This window comes from Centropristis striata, chromosome 2, assembly GCF_030273125.1.
Source record: "Centropristis striata isolate RG_2023a ecotype Rhode Island chromosome 2, C.striata_1.0, whole genome shotgun sequence".
Classification (NCBI taxonomy): domain Eukaryota; kingdom Metazoa; phylum Chordata; class Actinopteri; order Perciformes; family Serranidae; genus Centropristis; species Centropristis striata.
Genome location: NC_081518.1, coordinates 43,519,430 through 43,541,892, shown reverse-complemented (window position 1 = coordinate 43,541,892; position 22,463 = coordinate 43,519,430). Strand labels below are relative to the sequence as shown.

General features: G+C 39.7%; 1 protein-coding gene across 4 annotated transcripts in view; it reads left to right on the top strand.

Moving 5' to 3' along the window:
- Positions 1-22,463, top strand: part of znf536 (zinc finger protein 536) — a 331,204-nt gene that overhangs the window by 235,219 nt on the left and 73,522 nt on the right. For all 4 annotated transcript variants that reach the window (XM_059351790.1, XM_059351771.1, XM_059351798.1 and 1 more), the window contains 2 exons: positions 4,749-4,907; positions 14,995-16,746. In XM_059351790.1, coding sequence (XP_059207773.1) covers positions 4,749-4,907; positions 14,995-16,746 — 1,911 coding nt within the window. The remainder of the gene's footprint in view (positions 1-4,748; positions 4,908-14,994; positions 16,747-22,463) is intronic.

Below are 22,463 nucleotides of genomic sequence, written 5' to 3'. Positions count from 1 at the left end.
CCTCCCAGATGGCCTGCTCAACTCTGCTCCAATCTGATCTCAGAGCCTTTGTTCTGGCATGTTCCATTACGCCGCCGTGACACCAGTAAAGGCAGAGGGGAGAGGAGCTGGTCTCAGATCAGATACAGCTGAATTATACATGTATTTCTCTTTTTTCCCCCCCTCTGTGATATACTTGTACTAGCAGAGTCACAGTTCTGCGTTTTTCATGTTTGTTCCTGGGGTAGAGGCAAGTGACGGGTTCATAGATGGCACATTAAAACACTTTGAATTTTTGAGTTTGATGGTAGAATTTTAGAACAAGACGTAGCAGTGGCTTGAATGTTTAAATCATTTTTTTAAATCCTTAATTCTTGAGATAAGTTGTGATCTTTTGTATGTGATACATGGCTGGTTGAGCTGAAATAAAACATGTCAGCCCAGCAGTGGCCTTTGGCACTTGCAGCAAAATTTAGATGACTTTGCTTGTAAATACTCATCTTTTATTATATATCAAATAATTGTAGACAGTGTTTTTCCCTGTAATAAAACTGTGAATTATCTGCTTACCGCAGTTACAGAAAAAAATGGAAAACTTGTAATGATTGTATTCTAATTCGTTAAAATTTAAATATTTTTTCATAAAACATTCTTCAGTTTAAGGCAGTTATAGACCCAGGACTTAATTGACTGTTGAAGGGGTATAGCAAACCTGCCAACCATGTAGCATTTTTATTAGTTTGTTTTTTAGTGCTAAATGTTGGCCTTACCAGTTTTTCTCTTGTTCAATGCAAAATTCTGACAACTTTAGGATTTGATAACGAAGACGTTCGGATTCTGATTCAGATTCTGAATGAAAAAATGTCAGCTTTTCCTAATTGTATAATAGTGTGAGCAAAGTGAAAGACTAATAGTAGCTGGCCTTTACAGGCTTGTATATAAAAAGCCAAAGGCTCACCTGTGACAATCACTTTAATGTTGCGTCTCCTACAGTGAATCTCCTTTGCATAAAAAAAGATGGAAGATGTGGAAGGAAAATCAATACTCGGAGGATAGTTACGGCTGGGTGTCAACAAGCGATTGAGAGTCTCTCCCCACATCACACACCCAGCTGTGTACGATGATGCCTAATATACGGGGTGACCTTCAAAATGTCATAAATGTGTTGTGCAATAAAGTGTCAATATTTGTGGTTATATGGAGCAGTATGACTTTTACAGTAATTGGAACAGTCGCATTAAAAGCTGCGGATCAGTCAACTGATTAAAGACAAGCAGGCTGGACACCCGGCTAGTGCCTGGGAATGACGTGGACGCTCACACGTGTGCGTACCTATGGTGTGTGTGTTCATGCATACACACTTGCATGAAGAGAAAGGAAGCACACCCCAAAGTTGTGTTTTACCTTTCTTTGTAGTCTGTGTGTGTGTGTGTGGGAATGTGTGAAGCCCATTTATTATTGAAGGGCTGTTATATGCCAGGAGAGCACACTCTCATCCTCTCAGTAATGTGTCTTCCTCTTACAGGAGCACTATTAACCCTGACACACAAGGACGTGTGTCTGCGTGTGAATGTGTGTGACAGAAAGAGACAGACATGCAGAGCTCTGTGTGTGTGTGTGTGTGTGTGTGTGTGTGTGTGTGTGTGTGTGTGATTGGAAGTGTGGTCTGGTGTTTGTCCTGCTTCTAATCTGTGTTTTGGATTTTTTAATTTTAGCCCCATCTGGGGCGGGCAGGTGGGCTACTGTCTGTTACACGATCTGGGGAATCCTTGCCAAAAGGGGATCTGTACAGTAGACCGCTCTAAATATGTTTATGAGGAGGGGACTATGGCTACAGTATGGTGCAGTCCTGGACCAAGCACTGGGGGAATTGTAGTCGCTTTTATTTATTTATTTTCTGTCCACAGGCCGTCTTTTAAATGCATTCAAATTAAAATGCAAAATAAAAGGGTGGGGGCGCATTTGATGTGTTCACACAATACTGAAATTATGCAGGAAATTATATTTTCACCTGTGATATGATATATACAATTTGTGTTTAGTATAATTTGCATACTTTTCTTTTATTATGAAGGTCACAGTATTTGTCATGATATACAGAATTTCCTTGAAATTGTTGCAATTTTTAAGTGGATTAAATTGAATAAAACACTGTACTGTTTTCAATTTTCTATTTCAACAGCCCAACAAATTTTATTATTTGTTATTTAATTTAATTTTTGGAGGCCATCCCTCATTCCCTATCATTAAGCAAATGAAAATAATGGGAAAAAATTGTTGAATGCCCCTTTGTAGAAGACTTTTTCCCTTGCATGCTTTTTTTTCCCAGTCCTTTCTTTCTACTTATCTTTCTCTCTGTGTGTGTAATATTACATTTTGTTTAAAATTATGTGAAAAACAAGATAATTTTAAACCAGGATCCACAGTTTAACATCTGCTTTTAAAACCAAACTGTCTCCCGGCTTCTTTCTCCTCGCTAGCACACGGAATTAAACCACAGAGTTGCCAAGCCCAAGTAGAAGCAGCTGGTATTTAGTATCTGCGTATTGTCACAGACTTACATTTAGGTTGCCTTTCAGTTTCAGTTGTGATAAATAGCCCTCAGCCTGATAGCAGTGTTGCTGAATGGAGTTGTGTGTTTAGTGTCAGTGTGGAAGAGGACTTGCTGACTTGGGTCTTTCCATTCTGTAAACCCTATTTGACTCCCCGACAGAGGAGGGGTGGAATGGGGTGGGAAGCGACAGAAAAGAAAAGATTAGGCTAATGTTAAAAAATGTTCCTTATTGTGCGGCGTGGTTGCCTAAGTGGGTTGCTCGATTTTGATTCTTTCTCTTTCTTTCGGGCTCCCTCCCCTCCACTCTGCGCACATACCAAATTATGTGCCAGATTAAAAAATAAATAACATTTTTTACTGTATTTGTGCTTCTTTGGGTCACGCGCACACTAACATGCTATTTTTTTTTATTCAGAAGTATTTTTTTTTATTTTTTACCACGGAGGCCACAGACTTGGACTGGTTTTGTCTGTCCCTTTCTGTTCTTTAATTTCAATACACGGAACATTAAACTGGTTATTAAACACTTTCAATTGAACATTGGTGCCTCAATAAAACCTACATGAGGAAACAAGACCACAGGCAAGAATATTGGCTAATTCTATTTAAATATTCTTAATGACTGGGTCAGATTCTGACAAAATCAGACAAAATCATGCATGTTCTCTACAACCTCATGTAGCTCAGACTACAGTGGGGCCTCCTGGAGCAACAAGCCCACTGTGGACAGACCCACATCCACTCGCTGCTGCCTTCAACTTGCAGTTGGAGGTCCAGCGCAAGGTGTTGGAGCTACAGCAGTCCTGCTGCTCCACCTTCGTCCAGGAGCCAATACCGACACCATTCTGCTGGAGGCCCACACCGTTTTGCTGGACCACTGAAGCAAAGTGAGCCCCAGGAGAACCAGATCCAGCACTGAGACCCAGCTGCAGTAAAAGAGAGCTTTTCTATTGGCAATCTGGTGCTAGGACACCAAATTCAACCCAAAATAAAAGTTCCTTGTAGCTGCTTTAACCTCAGCAAATAAGTGATCGATGTTGTTGTTGCCCATGACCACAAAGTTCATGACTTCCGTGTTTGTACGTGTTTCAGATTAATAAATGTTGATATGGCACCTGCGCAAAAAAAATAGAAAAATAAAAAAGGAAAGAAAGACGTGCTTTCTTATGAAATCGGTAAATCTGTGGTGACAGTTCTGCTGTGTGGGTTGATGTTGAACCTCCTGCACAGCGACGCCCATCAAATGCTATTGGAACTAGTACAGATATTTTTAATTTAACAGCTTCAAGATACAAGACATATCAAGCATCTGTTGTGTATTCCTTTTTGTTCCTTTCAAGTTTCTTTTTTGAACTTAACTATGTTGCTCAGACCTTTAAATTTCATGTCTGTCAGCACATCACAAGCTCTTAACCATCCGTGCAACAAGGCCACTGTGTACAATCTGACGATGACACCCTCACCTCAGATTATGCTGCTGTCAACACATTCCCAGGTTGTCGTCACTCATCTTTAGATTCATATTCAGAAGGTGATTGTGTTGATAACAGACTGCTGTTGCACTAAATTGTGCATCATCGTTTTTTGGAGCGCGGAGGAAGTGGCGGAGGGCGGGGTCAAAGCCGTTATCACCCTATCATATCTCTGACAGCTACCTGTCAAAATCGGGTCGCGGGAAGAGATGCGAGGAGATCCTGCGATGCTGACATAGCCAAATCTATCTCTCTCTTTTTTCTTCTTTCTGTTTTATTTTGCATTGTTAATTTTCACTGCACTCCAGCATATGCTTAATAGGAATGATGATGATAGCAAGGATAAAAAAAGAAAAACAGGAGGAGAAAGGAGGAGAAAGGAGAGGCGGTGGTGGTGGTGCAGGTGGTGGTGTTGAGGGTGTGTGTGTGTGTGTGTGTGTTTGAGTTGAGGGGGGGTGTATCTCAGGACTATGGTGTTTCTAAAGAAACTGAAAAGCTTATGAACTGTCAGCGTTCTGTCAGGGAGGAAAATAGCACGGCCTGTGAGCCCGTTTGATGCGTTTGACTTTGTGTGGCGTTCGCACATTTGAGCAAGGGAAACGAGGGACAATGACTGACAGACAGAGGAGAAAGAAAAAAAAAAACGTGTTGTGTTCTGATGTGTGGAGGGCTGGTTTGAAGTGGCACTCAACACACCTTCCATTTGTCTCTCCCTCCTTGTGCTGTCTCTGTGTGCGCTCCAGATGTTGGGGAGGACTTGGGGAAGGCAGCGGGGAGCATTCAGCCGTCTCTGTCCCAGCATCGTGAGCGGAGCGTGGGCTCGTCCTCCAAGGATTGCCCCTACTGTGGCAAGTCCTTCCGCACCTCCCATCATCTCAAAGTCCATCTGCGGATACACACAGGTCAGTACATCCACTCACCCGTCCGTCCCCCAGCCAAGTGCAGCCACACACTGTATTTCTCCAGCAATTAAACATTTATTGTACTTCATGCAAAATTTACTTTACCGCATGTACTGACATTCCTTCTGGGGTTAGACTGACATATTGGTTTATGAATATTGGCCTAATCAGATATTGGAGTCAATCTGCCTCTGAGTTTGATGGATATGATGCAGATTAATTGATTGCGTATTGGTTTTGTAATTGATACAGCCTTAGTTGTCTCCAGGAAGCCTTTAATCTGAATTTATTTTTTGCCAGACTAAAAAGTAATATGTCAAGATACATTTCTTATCACATTATTGGCTTTAAATAAAAAGTCTGACATTAAAGTGGTACAATCCCAAGAAAAAGACTTGCATGTGTCCATTGCATGGTAGTTTTGAAATATCTATTCAAGGTCCAGATCCTTCTGATAATAGGGTGAGCTAAGTGTTTCCTTATTGCTAAATCCGATTGCCAAGTGTAATTTTAGTTCATCCACTCTAGACACAATACACAGCAGTGAAGCGATATGGTTGCTTCAAAAAATAAATAGATGAATCCAGATTTCTTTTTTTTGTTGTCATAAATATGTGACTTAAATCTCTAAAACTCTAAACGTTTTTTTCATGGATTTATGACTTTATAATCTCTGAATATCATTATTTTAAATTCAAGTTTCTGAGTTTTTATCATGACTTAATACTTATTTTGGTACATTTTTCGTCGTAAATGTATCACTTTAATCTCAGAAATTCTGGTGTTATTTTCAGAACATTGCCACCTTCCCTAGCTCAGTAATTTATTCTGCTACAAAGAAAGAAAGAATGAAAAAAAGAAACCTATTTACTGTACAAACTCTATCTAAAATAAGTGCACAGATGGTCACACTTTCCAAATCACAGTATGACAATGTCCTGAAAATAAGCAGAACCATAACAACCCATTGATCCCAGTTTATCAGTAATACTGTGATTCTCACCTAAATCATAATCCTGTTTAGTCCACGAAATGTAATCCTGGAGATGTTTTCTGTGCACTCTTATCAGATGTTTGACTCTAAAGCATTTTATTCAAATTGACATAAAGACAAATAAATAAAACTATTCACGAGAAGGAATATGCGGAACAGTGTCCCTCATTGAGGCTTAAGGCTGTTATTATCCAGTTTTTTCATACTCATTTCATTGAGCTCTAATTAACACAACAAGGGTTCAGTGTCCTCCGATGACATCACTCAGAGGGCAATTTCACACTTGCTAACTCTCAATAACTTTCAAGCCAAAACAAAGCCGGCCTGTCCACAGTTTAGGGATATGCGTGAGATGATGTGCCTAATAGATTTAGCTTTATTTCTCAGTCAAGCGTCCTAACCCTGTGAGCTGCGTGCTCTCTGTCCATATATCTCACCAACCAGGGCTCAGCCTCTTCTGTGATAACCTGGAGGTTAAGGCTGCAGTCAGAGTAATGATGTGGACTGTGGACAGTAGCCAGCGCTCTAACCCTCTGCAAGGTACAAACGCCCCACTGACTATCCAGGTTAAAGTCACAATTAGACCATGCAGAGGTCACCTTACAACAAGGACGCCTGCTTCTGGCTGCTGGGCCTGGTGTGTAAAGTGTAAGTTTGTAAGGTGATTCCCCACTGGCTCTCAGTTCAGCTCACAGGGAGGGAGGGTTTTTCAATCTGGAAAGAGTGCTTTAGACACTAGTACCAGAGAAAAGTTATCTTTTAAAGGTCCTGTATTGTAATTTTGACAGTAAAGCAGGTCTAGTTGCTATATAAAAACTGTGAAACACTTAATCCACAGAGAAATGAAATGCTTTTCTGAAAATGTAATTGATTTTGGACCCAACATCATTTGAAAACAATTACAAATACAAATACAAATTATTTAATGACTCTGAAGAAATATTTCCCTTTTAGTCAGTCACATATTCGCACCCCTATATTCCTCTAGATCAGGGGTCTCAAACTCAAATTACCTGGGGGCCGCTGGAGGCAGGATCAAAATGACCAAAAAAAGACACAGAATTAATAAAAAAAGACACAGAATTACCAAAAAAGACACAAAATTATTAAAAAAAGACACAGAATTAATAAAAAAAGACACAGAATTACCAAAAAAGACACAAAATTATTAAAATACACAAAATTACCAAAAAAAAGAAACAAAATTACAAAAAAAGACGCAGAATTCCCAAAAGAGTTGCAATTTTTAAGTGGATTAAATTTAATAAAACACTGTACTGTTTTCAATTTTCTATTTCAACAGCCCAACAAATTTTATTATTTGTTATTTAATTTAATTTTTGGAGGCCATCCCTCATTCCCTATCATTAACCAAATGAAAATAATGGGAAAATTTGTTGAATGCCCCTTTGTAGAAGACTTTTTCCCTTGCATGCTTTTTTTCCCAGTCCTTTCTTTCTACTTATCTTTCTCTCTGTGTGTAATATTACATTTTGTTTAAAATTATGTGAAAAACAAGATAATTTTAAACCAGGATCCACAGTTTAACATCTGCTTTTAAAACCAAACTGTCTCCCGGCTTCTTTCTCCTCGCTAGCACACAGAATTAAACCACAGAGTTGCCAAGCCCAAGTAGAAGCATGATTTTGGACCCAACATCATTTGAAAACAAATACAAATACAAATACAAATTATTTAATGACTCTGAAGAAATATTTCCCTTTTAGTCAGTCACATATTCGCACCCCTATATTCCTCTAGATCAGGGGTCTCAAACTCAAATTACCTGGGGGCCGCTGGAGGCAGGATCAAAATGACCAAAAAAAGACACAGAATTCATAAAAAAAGACACAGAATTACCAAAAAAGACACATAATTACCAAAAAAAGACATAAAATTATTAAAATACACAAAATTACCAAACAAAGAAACAAAATTACAAAAAAAGACGCAGAATTCCCAAAAGAGACACACAATTATTAAAAAAGACACTGAATTACTTAAAAAAGGACACAAAATTATTTTAAAAAGGACACAAAATTACCAAAAAAGTAATTAAAGGAACCTTCCATGCACAACAAGGTAAAGTGCCATTCATATAAAACTCACATTAAATTTTCATATCAAGGTGGGGGCCACAAAATATCATCACGAGGGCCGCAATTGGCCCGCGGGCTGCGAGTTTGAGACCCATGCTCTAGATATTCTTGAAAAGCTGAGTCCAACCGTTTTGACCTTTTTGTTAGTTTCTACACTTCACAACCAAGTAATCCTCTAGTGCCAGCAGAGAAGCAGAGGCTAAAACGCTGAAAAATCAATGCTTTTCTTCTTATTCTACTCCTCTGTCTCCCTTTTTTTCTCTCTTATCCATGCACTTTAAAGGCAGAATAAGAGACCACCCATACTGTAACCCCCTAATAAGAGGCACATAGTGTACCTCAGATCTGGAAAGGAATTAGAGGAAAAGCTTTTGCATGCTAACACGTCTGGTTTCTACTGCCATAATTAGGATCTCTGTGTTAAATAGCACATCCAGGTCACAGCCAGGCCATCCTCAGCTCTTCCACAGTAGCTGGGGATTGTGGTGGTTTTCGGGGGCATCTGTTATCTGGTGGTGAGAGAGCTGAGTTATGTCTGCTTTGAGTAGTACAGTAAGGACACCCATGAGGGCCATATTTTATCATGGAGGAAGCGGAGACCTCAACCTAGGCCTGGCGTTAACTCATTTGGCAAAACACACACAGAGAAGTAGGTCCATCTAATTTCATCCACACAGTGTATTTTACATTTATCCATTTATGTCTAGGAAATATCATAAAATGAAAAAAAGGCTTCATCTGGAGCCCTCTGCACCCAGGAACAAAAGTGAGGAAAGTTAGTAAGGATGTTGTCTTTCGGAATGGAATGTGTCCCTGGCCGTTGGCCTATCTAAGCACAGCTTTAGCATAGCCTGGAGGAAAACAGCCTGATGCATCCCCAATATGTGGCCTTTAAATCATTGCTATAACCTAATCATACCAGCTCTGCTACTGTGACATCCTGATTACATCCACAACATGACTTTTACAGCGGTTAAAGATCTTCTCTGTGCTCTGGTGACAATGCCGAGAAATTCACAGATGACAGTGGAGCTCCCCTTCATCCTAATGCAATGTGAGTGACACAATGGAGTTGCTTACCAAGCCAGTCGAGGCAGCATTGTGCAACGCAACGCAGAGATTAATGAGCAGCTAACACCAGCTTGAAAGGAATGAAGTGAATTTAAATTTCTCCAAAAGTTAAAGAGCTAATGTTACAGTATTAATTTCCTCTTGAACAGTGAGTGGGAAAATATCCATTAGCAAAATTAACCACAGTTTTCTAGGTAGCTAACATTGTGCGGCTGTGGCGCTACAGTGTGGGGCCACAGCTAATGAACACACTGCAGAGGGTGATATTTCATTATACAAATTAATGCTCACATTTTAATGGGAAAGTCACATAATGAATCTAGGCTTCAGTGACAGCAATTAGAGGCCCAGATTGTCCCCTTCTGGACAAGGCACTATTTAGCAGTAAGCAGCTGTGTGTAAAAAATAAAAAGGTCCTCGCTCTTGACAATAGCCACACATAACTTCAGGCAGGGCCGCATAACCAATAAGAGTCCCTGCTCACCTTTAAATGAGGAGAAGAGGAGACAAAGAGGGGGAGACGGAGAAAGAGGAGAGGCAGGACTTGCCCATGTCACTTAACCTTAACCTAACCTTGTAATCAGGATGAATCAAGAGGGACCTGTGATCTCCCTCTCCATTCCTCTCACTCCTTCCTCTCTTTTTCCTCTATCTCCCTCACAATACTTTAGTGTAAGTGCTCCCTGGTATCTATTTTTTCTCTGTTTCCTATCTCTACCATACAAGGCAAGGCAAGTTTATCTGTATAGCACAATTCAACACAAGGTAATTCAAAGTGCTTTACATGGGTGGTTGACGTGATGCTCAATTTTTGTTTTCCCAGTGACAAATATTACTAAAATTTGATAATATTTCATTAAAATTAATGTTTTAATATGCAGTTCATTCTTCTACATCTAATCCATCTGCAAACAATGAGTATCGTTCTTCAACTATGCAAATATTCTGTTTTGAACATGACATTTGTCCACCGGTGCAACTGTCCTAGGTAGCATTACTTATCTTAAAACAACTGTAATTTAATGAAAAATGTATCTAAATACATTAAATAACTTGAATGCATGTCATACGAATGTTTACTTAATGAATCTAGAGGATATAAGTGTTAAGGTCCCTATGTAGAGTTATTATGACACATTACATTTTGTCCGCAAAACTCACGTCAACCACCCACATACACAATAAAACAGCAAGACACAATTGAAAACAGTAAAAACAGTCAATTAAAACAGGGAAATAGAAATAAAAATAGAAATAAGATAAAATAAGATACAGCAGGATAAGAAAAGAGATAAAATAATAAAAAGCACAAGTCAAACAGTATCTTCAATACAGTTAGTTACATTTTATTTGCCATTTCAGTATATGTTATTTCTAATTTGAAGCACACGTGTATCTAAAGTTCCTGGGTACATACTGTACTATTCACATGTATCACACCATATATATTGATGGTGTGATTTCTGCCTCTGAACTGTTAACTGAACTGTTAATGTGATAGTGTTAGCAGCTTACTCAACCAACCACTAACCTCTTTATTTTAATTATTTATTTGTTGTAAACGTATCCAATTAAAAGACCAAAACCCACAATAAAATAATAATTAATTGTCAAACACGTAGTCAAAGCCTGATATGTCTCACTCCTCTGTGCCGTCCTGCTCCAAACTAGAGAAACACTGTTGCACTGGGAGACATGTTGAATTATTACAATGAACAAAATCCCTTTAAATCTTCTTTTGGATGAGAGTTCGATATTGTTAGTTTTGGTGCTCTTCTGTGTTTTTTAAAGATTACTGTTATTTAAATGTAAGTTATTATGTTCGTGGGTTACTAACTGAGAAAAGTAACGACAGAATCAGGAATTTTCTTTTGTTATCACTATAAGAATAGGGGAATGTGGTACATTTGAATAGTAATGGAGTACTTACTAAATGTGATGAAATAACTGGTTACTTAATTTACTTACTTACTTAATTACTTACTGTTCATTGCACCTTATTTGTTTCACGGCACCAACATTTTTATACTGCATATTCATACTTATTCTGCCCTGGAATTCTACTCCTTAATACATACTCCTTCTTTAGACACTTAATTTTTACATTACATTTTATTGTATTTTATTGTATTTTTATATTTTATTGCTTGAAGTATGCCTAGGTTTTTTTATTTAATTGTGTTGTTAATGTGTCTGTGTGTAATGCTGCTGCTACACTGTACTTTCCCAGCTTGGGATAAATAAAGTATATCTATCTATCTATCTATCTATCTATCTATCTATCTATCTATCTATCTATCTATCTATCTATCTATCTATCTATCTATCTATCTATCTATCTATCTATCTATCTATCTATCTATCTATCTATCTATCTATCTATCTATCTATCTATCTATCTATCTATCTAATTCATTGCAAAAACTAACAAGACACTACTTGTTACAAAAAAAAGTAATCAGCGTATTCTAATGTGTTGCACGCTGGTATTTCATGCAAAAATCAACAATATAAAAAATAGATGGATGATTCCAGCCTTATTCGTGAATGTGTCATTTCCACCATTGGGTGGACACATTTATCCCTATATATATATATATATGTGTGTGTGTGTGTGTGTTCCTGAGTGTATGGTCTGTGCATCTATGGTGTCACTTTCCCCTCTGAGGCTTTGAACTGTTAACCCTCACAGCATTAGAGGCATTCTCAACTCACCACTAACCACTAACTTAAGCAGATATACTTGAAACAGATGTAAAACAGCTTCTATCCATTATTCAGTCTCTCAAACATCCCATTGGTGTGTTTTTTTTTTGTTTCCATTTTTCCGGCCAAATGGAAATTCATCTTCCAGTATGTCATATCTATTAAGCCATTTTAATTGCCCCTCTGTACAGGTTTGGGGTATTTATCTTTACTTGTTTCTATGGTGCTGTCACAATTCACACAAAGCCAGATGAAGTCAGTACATGCAACATGAAGTGTAAACATACTATGGAGGAGCAGATCCCAGTACAGCAATTGAGAGAAGGATGATTTATAGCCACAAAGGTGTCACACTTATGTTTTATGAACTCTGGCTTTTCAAGTTAAGCATTTTTTTATTTTTTTTATCCTTCTATGGTTCACCTTTGGCAAGAACAAAATGTCCAAAGTAGTTCAACAAAGCCAAGACGGACAACAGCAAAAAGTTTACCGTTCTATTTTTAACTCCAAATAGTAATTTTCTGGCTTTGTGGCGGCAGTGATCTGTCATGTGGCTGGGAGGTTGTGCTGTTTGCGCTGATATCAATTAAAAGTGGATTAACGGGTACATAATGACCTTTAGCAGTAAATTGTGTGTAATGTTGCAAGGCAGGATACAGTATATTCCCCAGATGTCACACCAGGCCCCTGACGTATGATGGAGCAGATGTCTTAGCCAGTCCAAATGGCCCTCTAAGACACAAACACACACACATACATACACACAGGCTCAGGCCGACAAGCATGCATAAACATGTGTTCACACACATTCCAAATGGTGCACACACAACTACGTAAACACAAGTAGATGCAGAAATGCACTTGTCGTCTGTCTCGCTCGCTCTAGATATATTTAAATGCCTAATTTTAATGGAAAACTGGAATAAACTGATGGCTCTCTGAGGGCATTTGTATTTATTTTCAGTTAGCTTTACTCAGTAAACATCAAAAGAGAGTGTCAAACATACAACTCTCTGTGCTTTTCATTCTCATTTTAGATATGTAGATGGTACATTAATCTTTATTTCCCCCCCATGAACATTAACAACCTATTGTAAGGAAAGAAAAGACAGAGGAGGAGAAAAAAAAGATCAGATCAGTCTAATTTCTGTCTAATTTGGCTCCTAGAATATCATTTTGTCCAGTTAGAGGAATTGAGAATGATCATTTGCATCAGGGACGTTTCCTTATTGAATCAGCACGGAGCCTCTGTTCGGCAGCTCACAGGAGAAGCACTTATTGGGTTAAAAGCTCATCTCGTATGGTTTATTTTAAATATACTCTATGCTTCATAGCCACTCTAGCGTAAGAGAAAAGATATCAGGGCTATCTGACTCTCAGCACGCTCTCTTTTCTTTTTTTTTCTGTCTCTCTTCGTCTTTCTCTCTTTTCTCTTCAGCGTTTCCACCTTCAATTTTCTTTTGTATACGCTCCTATTCGTTTCTCTCCTGTATCAATATTGTATTGAGTTGGTGTTTGTGGCCCTTTATTTGAGAACTCTGCAGTAGGTCTGCAGATCGCAGTCTTTTTCTGGAATGGTGCCCTCTAAATAATGATAAATTACTTGAGCAGTATGCCATTTGCTAATTATATCCATGATTTACTACACAGCCCGACTTAAATCATTCAAACCAGCCTTGCGTAACAATGCCTTTTTTTCCTTTATAAAATGGTTTCCATGTGTATAATCTAAACAGTTTATGGCCTTATACTGTATATATAGAAATGTGCATACACACAAAACACTACAACTACGCCTTTTTATGTCTTTTTCCATCAATCCCCCTCTCTTTTCACACAGTTATCCCTCTAACAGAAATTCCACTCTGGGAACTTTTATATGTATATATTAAAAAAAAAAATCCAGCTTAGCATTTTTTCCCTCTCTGTTCATTGTTTAATGAATCCAAATCTGGCTCAGACTCCAAGCCTATTATAATTGCTAGCAGGATGTGTTCTATTTCAACATAAGTATCATTCCAATGGAAGATCCACTTCTGGCAGAATAATGCTGGTGTTATACCATTATCAAGAATATTCATTAATATGGATGTGAAGCATAAATAAATATATGTAAATGTTACACAACACATTCACCCCTCTTTTACCGTAATATAAATCTCTTTGATCTGTGTATCCTGTAGTGAATCATATTGGTCTTTATCATAGGGCTGCACTGCAACGAGCATGTGGTTCACATATGTCGGCTGCACATTTCTTTTTCTTTTTTTTTTTTAAATACTCATTGACTTATTTTTGCATTGTAGTGTATCCTCCATATTTTGTTCCACAGTGAGGCAGTGGTTGTGGAGATGTTATGCCATGTCTGATTTATGCTCCTCAAGATAAACTGCAAATGGGGTATGTCCCAGAAATTGCACTCTCATCGCCAAGGCACGGGTCTGACAGCAAACAAGGCCAGAACAGAGACATGATGACCCCCAGTGAAGGCACACACACACACACATCCATGCACAGATGCACAGATACACACACAAACAGACCCAGTGCTCATCCACAGATAGCATCGAGACAGTTTTGTTGTCAGTTGAAAATATTATCTCTTGTAGTGGACTGAAAGCACCATATGGTGAAATGTTTTTTATGGTGTTGATGTGAGTGATGGCTCACTTGGCGGAGCTGGATCGAGCTGGATCGACCCATATTCAGATGCCTACTCCACAACCCTACCCGTCCCAATACACACACACACACACACACATACAAACACAAACACACAGAAATGCAATAACACATGCACATAGAATGGAGCAGAGCCGTTGGAAAAGCAAAGACATGAGATTGTTGATTAAATGCAGGATCCCGTTCATTATCACTGTGTTGTAGTTTATTTCAATTTTGTCTTTTTTTCTCACTTTCTTCCTTCATTCTTTCCTAGGGAGTTAGAAATTGCATGTTTTTTGATCCCAACTAAAAGCGAGGCAATTGCAAAATATGGTCTTTTTTGTGGTAGTTAATGAAATGCATATCTTTTTTGTGAGCTCTACCCATTTGACCTAATTTTCTTTGTTCAGGGAGGTTACATGACCCTAGGGTCCACATTCCCTGCTCCAATAAATAGATTTTGATATCCAGTCAATCTAATAATCAGGTTAATTATTCACTGTTTTCCCTGTCTTTCCCTTTCTGTTTCTCTGTCTTTTTCTTGGCCTCTCAGGAGAGAAACCCTACCGGTGCCCTCATTGTGACTATGCCGGCACCCAGTCTGCCAGTCTGAAGTACCACCTGGAGCGCCACCACCGCGAGCGTCAAAATGGATCCACCACCTCAGGCCAATCCTCTTGCCACACCCCTTCTTCTGACCACAAAGAGGATCATGGGAAAGCAACCGGTGGCGGTATCTTTGCCCGACCAGATGTCCTCCGTAATGTTTTCAAGAGCATGCCCCCCAACTTAGACTTCAGGGCAGGTCCATTGCTGCCACATCAGTGGGCGTCGGCAGGCATGATGTCTCCGCATGACCGAGATCGTGAGCGCGGAGACCGCCGTTTTGACTCCACCTCTTCAGGTGAGAACATGAAGACCGCTGATGGCCCGTCCGCCCTGGTTTCAACAGCGACAGATAGCTTCTCCGACCTAAGCAGGGCTTACCAAAGCATGATGGGAAACGGAGTCCACTTTCAAGGTTCTCTCCAGGCCTTCATGGACAGCTTTGTCCTCAGCTCCATGAAGAAGGACATGAAGGACAACCAGAGCTCGGCCCAGCTCCAGGCCCAGTGCTACCATGACAACGGCGAGCCCAAAGCAAAGCGGGCAGTCTCGGCAGACCAGGAACGAGAAGATAAGGCTGAACCCAAACAGAAGCCGGAGCCTGGCAAACCTGGGTCCCAGTACGAACCACTTGATCTGTCTGTGTCAGTCCGGCCTGAGTCCGCATCCGGATCTCTTCCCGGCTCTTCAGTTACCATCCATGATAACGTGGCGTGGCATGGCTGCCTCTTCTGCTCCTTCTCCACCGCCTCATTGGAGCTCATGGCTCTGCACCTCCAGGCCAACCACCTGGGTAAGGCCCAACAGCAGCGGTCTGATGCAGGCAAGGAGCTTCATGGAGACACCTCCATCATTCACTCTTCCAACACCAAGAACTCTGGTGTGGCCCTCGACAAAGATGGAGACAGAGATGGAGAGAAAGGCCAGGGAGGCTGGAACAACCACATGGACCAGCCCTACAACCCCTTCCAGAGTGACTTCTACAGGCGGTTTGGTGGCTTGTATGATGGATCCCCAAGGACCAACCAGGTGTATTTAACCCCAGGAGAGCAGAGTCTGGAACTACCCAGCCAGGCCTTTGGAGGAGCACCTTCAGCTGCAGATGACCAGATCGGCGAAAGGGGCTCGCGTGGAGACAATGAAGAAGACCAGGTTGGATCAGAAGATGAAGTTGCAAAGACTGGGGGCCGCAGTGCTAGTGAGACCCCCTCAACCACCCCTAAGAGACAGCAACAACAGAATCACTCAGATGAAGAGGAAGAGGAGGGAGGAGTGGCTGAAGAGGAGGAGGAAAGAGATGAGGATGGGCAAATGGATGTGGAGAGAGAGGAAGAGGGAAGTCCAGCCTCAGACCACCTCCAGAACCACTCCAAACAGCTCCAAGACAACTCCTCTATGCGCCCAAGGGGTGCAGGTGGTTTGGCATCTTCCTCCGCCATGGCACCACTTTCTCTGGTTCCCCAACCCAAGAACCAAGCTTTGCCACTGGAGAAGCAGTGGCAGCAGGGCCTGGCCCTTCTGTCTCCTGGAGGTCCCCCAGGACTGTTGAAGGCTGAGCAGCAGAGCCACCTAGAGCAGCAGATGAACATGCTGTCGGTCCTCAGAGCCTACAGCAATGACAACCTCCCCGCATTCAACGGCCTGGGAGGTGGAGCAGGTGGAGCACCCACAGGAGGCATGAAGAGGCCAGATGCACCCGGTGAGTGTTTAACCCCTACTGACACTGTAACTGCTCTAAAGCACCCACACATATATCCACAGACACCTTTACTTGCAGAATCCCACACACCTAAAAAGTCATGAATACACACGTTTGAAACACAGATTCAATTTCCCCAGCACTGCATACACATAAACACCAAACACACAAGACAAACACATATACGTTTTTTCTCTGACACCCACAAAGGAATCTCAGACACTCACTAAAGGTCTTGAGATTGGCTCTGAAGTGATTTCAGCCTTATTTCAAGCAAGTTTAGAAGCTATCAGCCTGCCGACTAGCAACAGATTAATCTTTATTACACGTTTATATTACTGGAAGTGCAGCGCCTCCCTCCCGCTCCACAGCATGGAGGGAATAACCCTGGATGAGTAAGAGCAGGACCTCAGCTCCCCGTGCCATCTCCTCCACATGTCTCTTAACTATCTTAGCTCTCATAAAGCCGGCTCCCAAAAGCCCATTACTTTATAAGACTCGTCGATCTATGACCCTGTGAAAAATGAACTGTCAACTTTCATGATTCTGCTAAGGTTACAGCTGCTCCTTGAGACTGAAGAAGGAAATACTTTTTTTTCCTTTTTACAATGCTCTTTCGCGGTTTAGGGGTTGTTGCTAAAGTGTCTGTAGGAAGAAAGTAAAACCCACAGTTGGTGTTAAGCTTTTAAACACACAGTTATACAAACTACAGAGACCAAAAATGCAGGAAAGACAAATATTACTCTGGCGGTTTGAATTGAAATCTATCAGTGACAACTTCTTCACTTTAGAAATCGAGAAATGTGTTCAGACAGAGCAGGCAGTTGCCCATATTTGATTCAAACTAACATAATAATTACAAAAACACATTAAGAGAAAATTGTTTTATTCTGATTCATTTAGTGCCAGATAAAGTATGTTGTATTTAGATTATTTTGCAATATATACTCAACAGCTGTCTCTTTTATAGGATGTCATATTTTGCTTAGTTTCTCAGATATAATCTAAAAATACATTTTTTTCTTCTTTTTTTTCCCACTAGCCCGTGATCATTTCAGTCTTATCCATATTATCCATATTTTATCCTTATCCTCTTTTTGTGGCAAAACAGAAGAATAAAATATAGAGCTCATGTCTACACATACACTCATAAAGGTAGAGCAGAAGGTACATTGATCTTATAATATTAATAATAATAGTGGCCACTTTGTTAATGAAGCAGTGAAGCTACATGTGTTCATGTGACCTTTCCATCCAACAAAATATTATCTGTTGTCATGGAGCCAGGCTCTGCATAGCTTAACATCTTGGGAGAATTTTAACCATACACGATTGATATATAAATATATATGGCTATGTTTCATTTAACAGAGAAATGCCTTTGTGTGAGAATGCCCTACTTATTGTCTAATCACAAAGCTTTCTGAAAGCAAGCTATGTCATGTGGGCAGTTCCCTTTGCACACAGGAATGTTTGACCTTTATAGATAAGGCTTTCTCTGTGGAACAAAATCTTTCCTTACATATTGTTAGTTTGTCCTCGTCTGATTGTACGTAGAAAACCCAGCGGGGTTCTTGGCAATAGATATTCACCTATTCAGATCTCTAGAATGACCGTAAAGATAGCTTAGAAAAATATAAAGATGATGGGAAATGTGTGTAAAGCCACTACACGCTGTGATGTGATTGAATATTAATTGTTGTACTTGGTTTAACAAAGCTCTTATAGTTTCTCTCAGATTTATTCACACAGTTCACAGACACGCCGGTAAATAAACCGGAGGCTTGATTGCATATAGGTTTGTGTGTGTGTGTGTGTGTGTGTGCCATTGTTAAAATTTAATAAACTATCACAAGTTTGATATGATGATATAATTGATTACATTTATGATAAGATTTATGAAAATAAAAGACAGAAAGATGGACCAGTTTAATGTATAGTTCCTGGCTTGCACAAAAACATATTTATATATATATATATAAATTGAAATAAAACTGAGATATCTATTTTTGAAAATTAACTCTTCTTTTATTGTAATAATTATTACTGATGCTATTTCTACTACTACTACTATTGCCATTACTACTATTATATTAAATTATGGTACTATGATATGAATATTATAAATGTATATCAATAATTCATATTGCATTCGGCAGTATTTCAATACTGGCCAAGGTTGGGTTATTTTTTAAAGCACCTGTAACTAGAACTTATTCTATTGAATCATTAATTCTTTCACAATGCCACATATTTCATTAACTAATCATAGAATTTTGTTATTGAAAAATCTTGCAAAAGTAGGGATATCAGCAGATAAATAGTGGTGTTAAGAGTATGTTTGTTCCTGGAATGTAGCGACATAATAGTATAAAGAAGCATTAAATACAAACAATATCTTAAAGTTTAATATATACTTCCCACTGTTGTTGATATTACTGTTATGACAACTACTGTGACTGCTGTCAGTTCTGCTACAAATTGTGCAGTTGTATGATAAAGGTTGGATGAGAAAATAGACACTCTCGTTTCATAGTAAAATGCACTATTACAGTCCCTCTTTATGTGTCCACTTGTAAACCCCTTGTGTTGGGGGTCACCCACATTCCACTGTTATTTGGTGGGTGGAGGAGGTGGGGGTAGCAAAGACACCCGTAAAACTCAATTCAGACCTGGCAAAATGTGATTATCTGGAGTGGGTTTGCATTAGGTTTGTATGCAAATACAGCATAAATCATTAATATCGAAATTGTCCCTGGAATCTGTGGGAGCCGTTGTAGGGCACGCTCTGCACGTCTGGAGTGGCCGTCTCTTCATTAGTATACCCAGAGGAGGGGGGGGTGGGGGGGTTACAATGCACATGAATCTACTTGCACTCTGACACATAACGGATACACACATATAGAGATCCACGCAGACACATTCACACGTCTGTAGTATTAAACCACACCTCCCTAAATTGGCAGAGGAATTGGATTTATCAATAAATGTCATTAACAGCAGCAGCGGCCCTGAGGTCTCTGTAATCAGACAAGGTATCTGGTTACTGAGGTACAGTACGCTGTGTAAAGATTGATATGAACCCGCACCATTTGCTGTACTGTAGATGTGCTTAACGCAATCAATACTTGGCTGCAGTGGAGACCTATCTATAGCCATACATTATCAAAGTTGAAGTATTACATTATTCAAACAGTGCTGTACATGCCATGACTGCTTGCGAACATTGCTCCTCACATCGTATTACTTACATTACCTCAGCCCCTTCATTCATTTAATATATTAAATGCAGACCAGGACTTTGGAAGGTTGAGATTGACAAGCTGGAGAGAAAGTGTTGATAGCAGTGTAGGACTTGGATGAGCGCATCGAGGATTCCAGAGGGGGAAATGGCAGAGCTGGGAGCCGAGCACCTCTCGCAATTTGAGAAGTGGGCTACATAAACAGAGAGTTAGTGGATAGGAGAGAGGAAGAAGAGAGGGAAATGCTCTATATTCTCACATCAATTAGACCCATCACTTCCAATTAACAAGTACTCTCACATTGTGCTCTATAGTTCTTCTCATAAGTGCTGTTGTTTGTTGGTGTTAGCTGCTGATAAAACTCTCTGAGAGTCACCTCCTGTACACACATTAGCTGACAGCAAAAAAAAAAAGAGTCTATTTTTGGAGAGTTGGGAGGATAAACATGTATGGTGCTGCCTCAGTGTCACTACATAGCAGCACAGACTGTTCTCATTCCCATGTAGTCAGATACTGACACTCTGTCACAGCCCTGTGTGTCTGATACACCAGGCACCCTTTAACGTATGTGTGAGATGCAGCAGAAGCATTTATTAAGCCTGAAACGTAGGTGATAATCGTATAATAAGGGACAAAGCCCTTGTAGGGAAGAGGATGGGAAGAGGAAGAGATATTTCTGATTGAGTCCCATGTGAAACCAAAAGTCAGAGTTGACTTATTTATGTTAACAACTTAACTTCTGTCCGTAAATCATCCATATGTGTCATGTTTGGAAAGAGGACGGGTTAAGCAGCAAGAAGCACAGAAATGTAGCAACATCAACAATGGAGTCGCTTAGACCAGTAGTTCTCAACCTTTTTGAGTCGCGACCCCCAATTTAACATGCATGTTGTCAGCGACCCCCGCTCACTGAACAGAATCTCACACGCACAGTTTAGATCATACAAAAAAGAAACAAAATGACCAAAAAAGGAAACAAAATGACCAAAAAAGACACAAAATGACTTATAAAAGGCACAAAATGACAAAAAAAGGCACCAAATGACAAAAAAAGACACAAAATGACTTAAAAAAGGCACAAAATGACCAAAAAAAGGCACAAAATGACCAAAAAAGGCACTAAATGACCAAAAGAAGACACAAAATGACTAAAAAAACCCACAAAAAGACTAAAACACATGAACACTTTAACACAGTGGAGACAGAGCTGACTTCCAAAATTATTTGGCGACCCCCAGAAATCATCTCGCGACCCCAATTGGGGTCGGGACCCCAAGGTTGAGAATAGCTGGCTTAGACTGTTGTAATAACTGAAAGTTTGTTGGTGAAAATTTAAATAAAGCAGCTGCTCAACTTTAATGACAAAACAATTTCCTCACTACAGGACAGTATAAAGAGACAATAAAAACATCAATAATTAATTAAAAACAATTGTATTTTACATTTCCCCTCATGCAGTCTTACTGTGACGTCATTGTCCTTTTTGTTTTACAGTCCTAAAATTTCTAACTGTGTGTGTGTGTGTGTGTATGTGCACACGCTGGCTTATGGAGTTTTCATTCTAAATACAGCACTGGATGTGTCACTAGTGGCCAATTACCTCTGTCAGAAAGAGTCTACTCCAGCCTGCCTTCATTGTGAGGGATTTGAACCCATGAGTTCTGAGGTCATATTAGAGCAATGTGAAAGACATGTACAGACCACACACACACACACACACACACACACACACACACACACATATACATTTATACATGTGTATGCAGAGAGGAAGTGGAGAAGGCAGAAATTCAAACATACTCTCAGAGTAAAGCGCAGGCCTTTGTAATTAAAGGCTGGTGTGTGTGTGTGTGTGTGTGTGTGTGTGTGTGTGTGTGTTCTTGTTCTTCCTACATAGTGAGGACCAGAACACTTTTTTAACAGAGTGAGGACATTTTTGCAAAATGAGGACATTTGGCCGGTCCTCACTTCTTTAAAGGCTTTTTTGAGATTTCAGACTTTGTTTTAAGGGTTCAGGTTACATGATAATGATAACTAACTGGAAATGTATTGTGTGGTTACAAAACCAACTAAAATTATAGTGAAAATGTCCTTCATTTTCGTCTTTGTCAAGTTTTTTCATACATAATGACGATGGATAAGACAAAGGAAATAAAGGCAAAATTTACTGTGACCTCTTTTAATCTCCCACCCAACAAATACCCCATTACAAAAAACTAAAACTAACATTAAAACTAATAAAAACTAAACTATAACTAAAGCATAAAAAAAAAAAAAACTAAACTAAAACTAGCAAACTCACTCTAAAAACGAATTAAAACTAACTGAATTTGAAAACAAAAAACTATTATAACCTTGCTAGGGAATCAACTATTCCAATGAGGGCCCTCACAAAGATAGAAGTACAAGAATGTGTGTGTGTGTGTGTGTGTGTGTGTGTGTGTGTGTGTGTGTGTGTGTGTGTGTGTGTGTGTG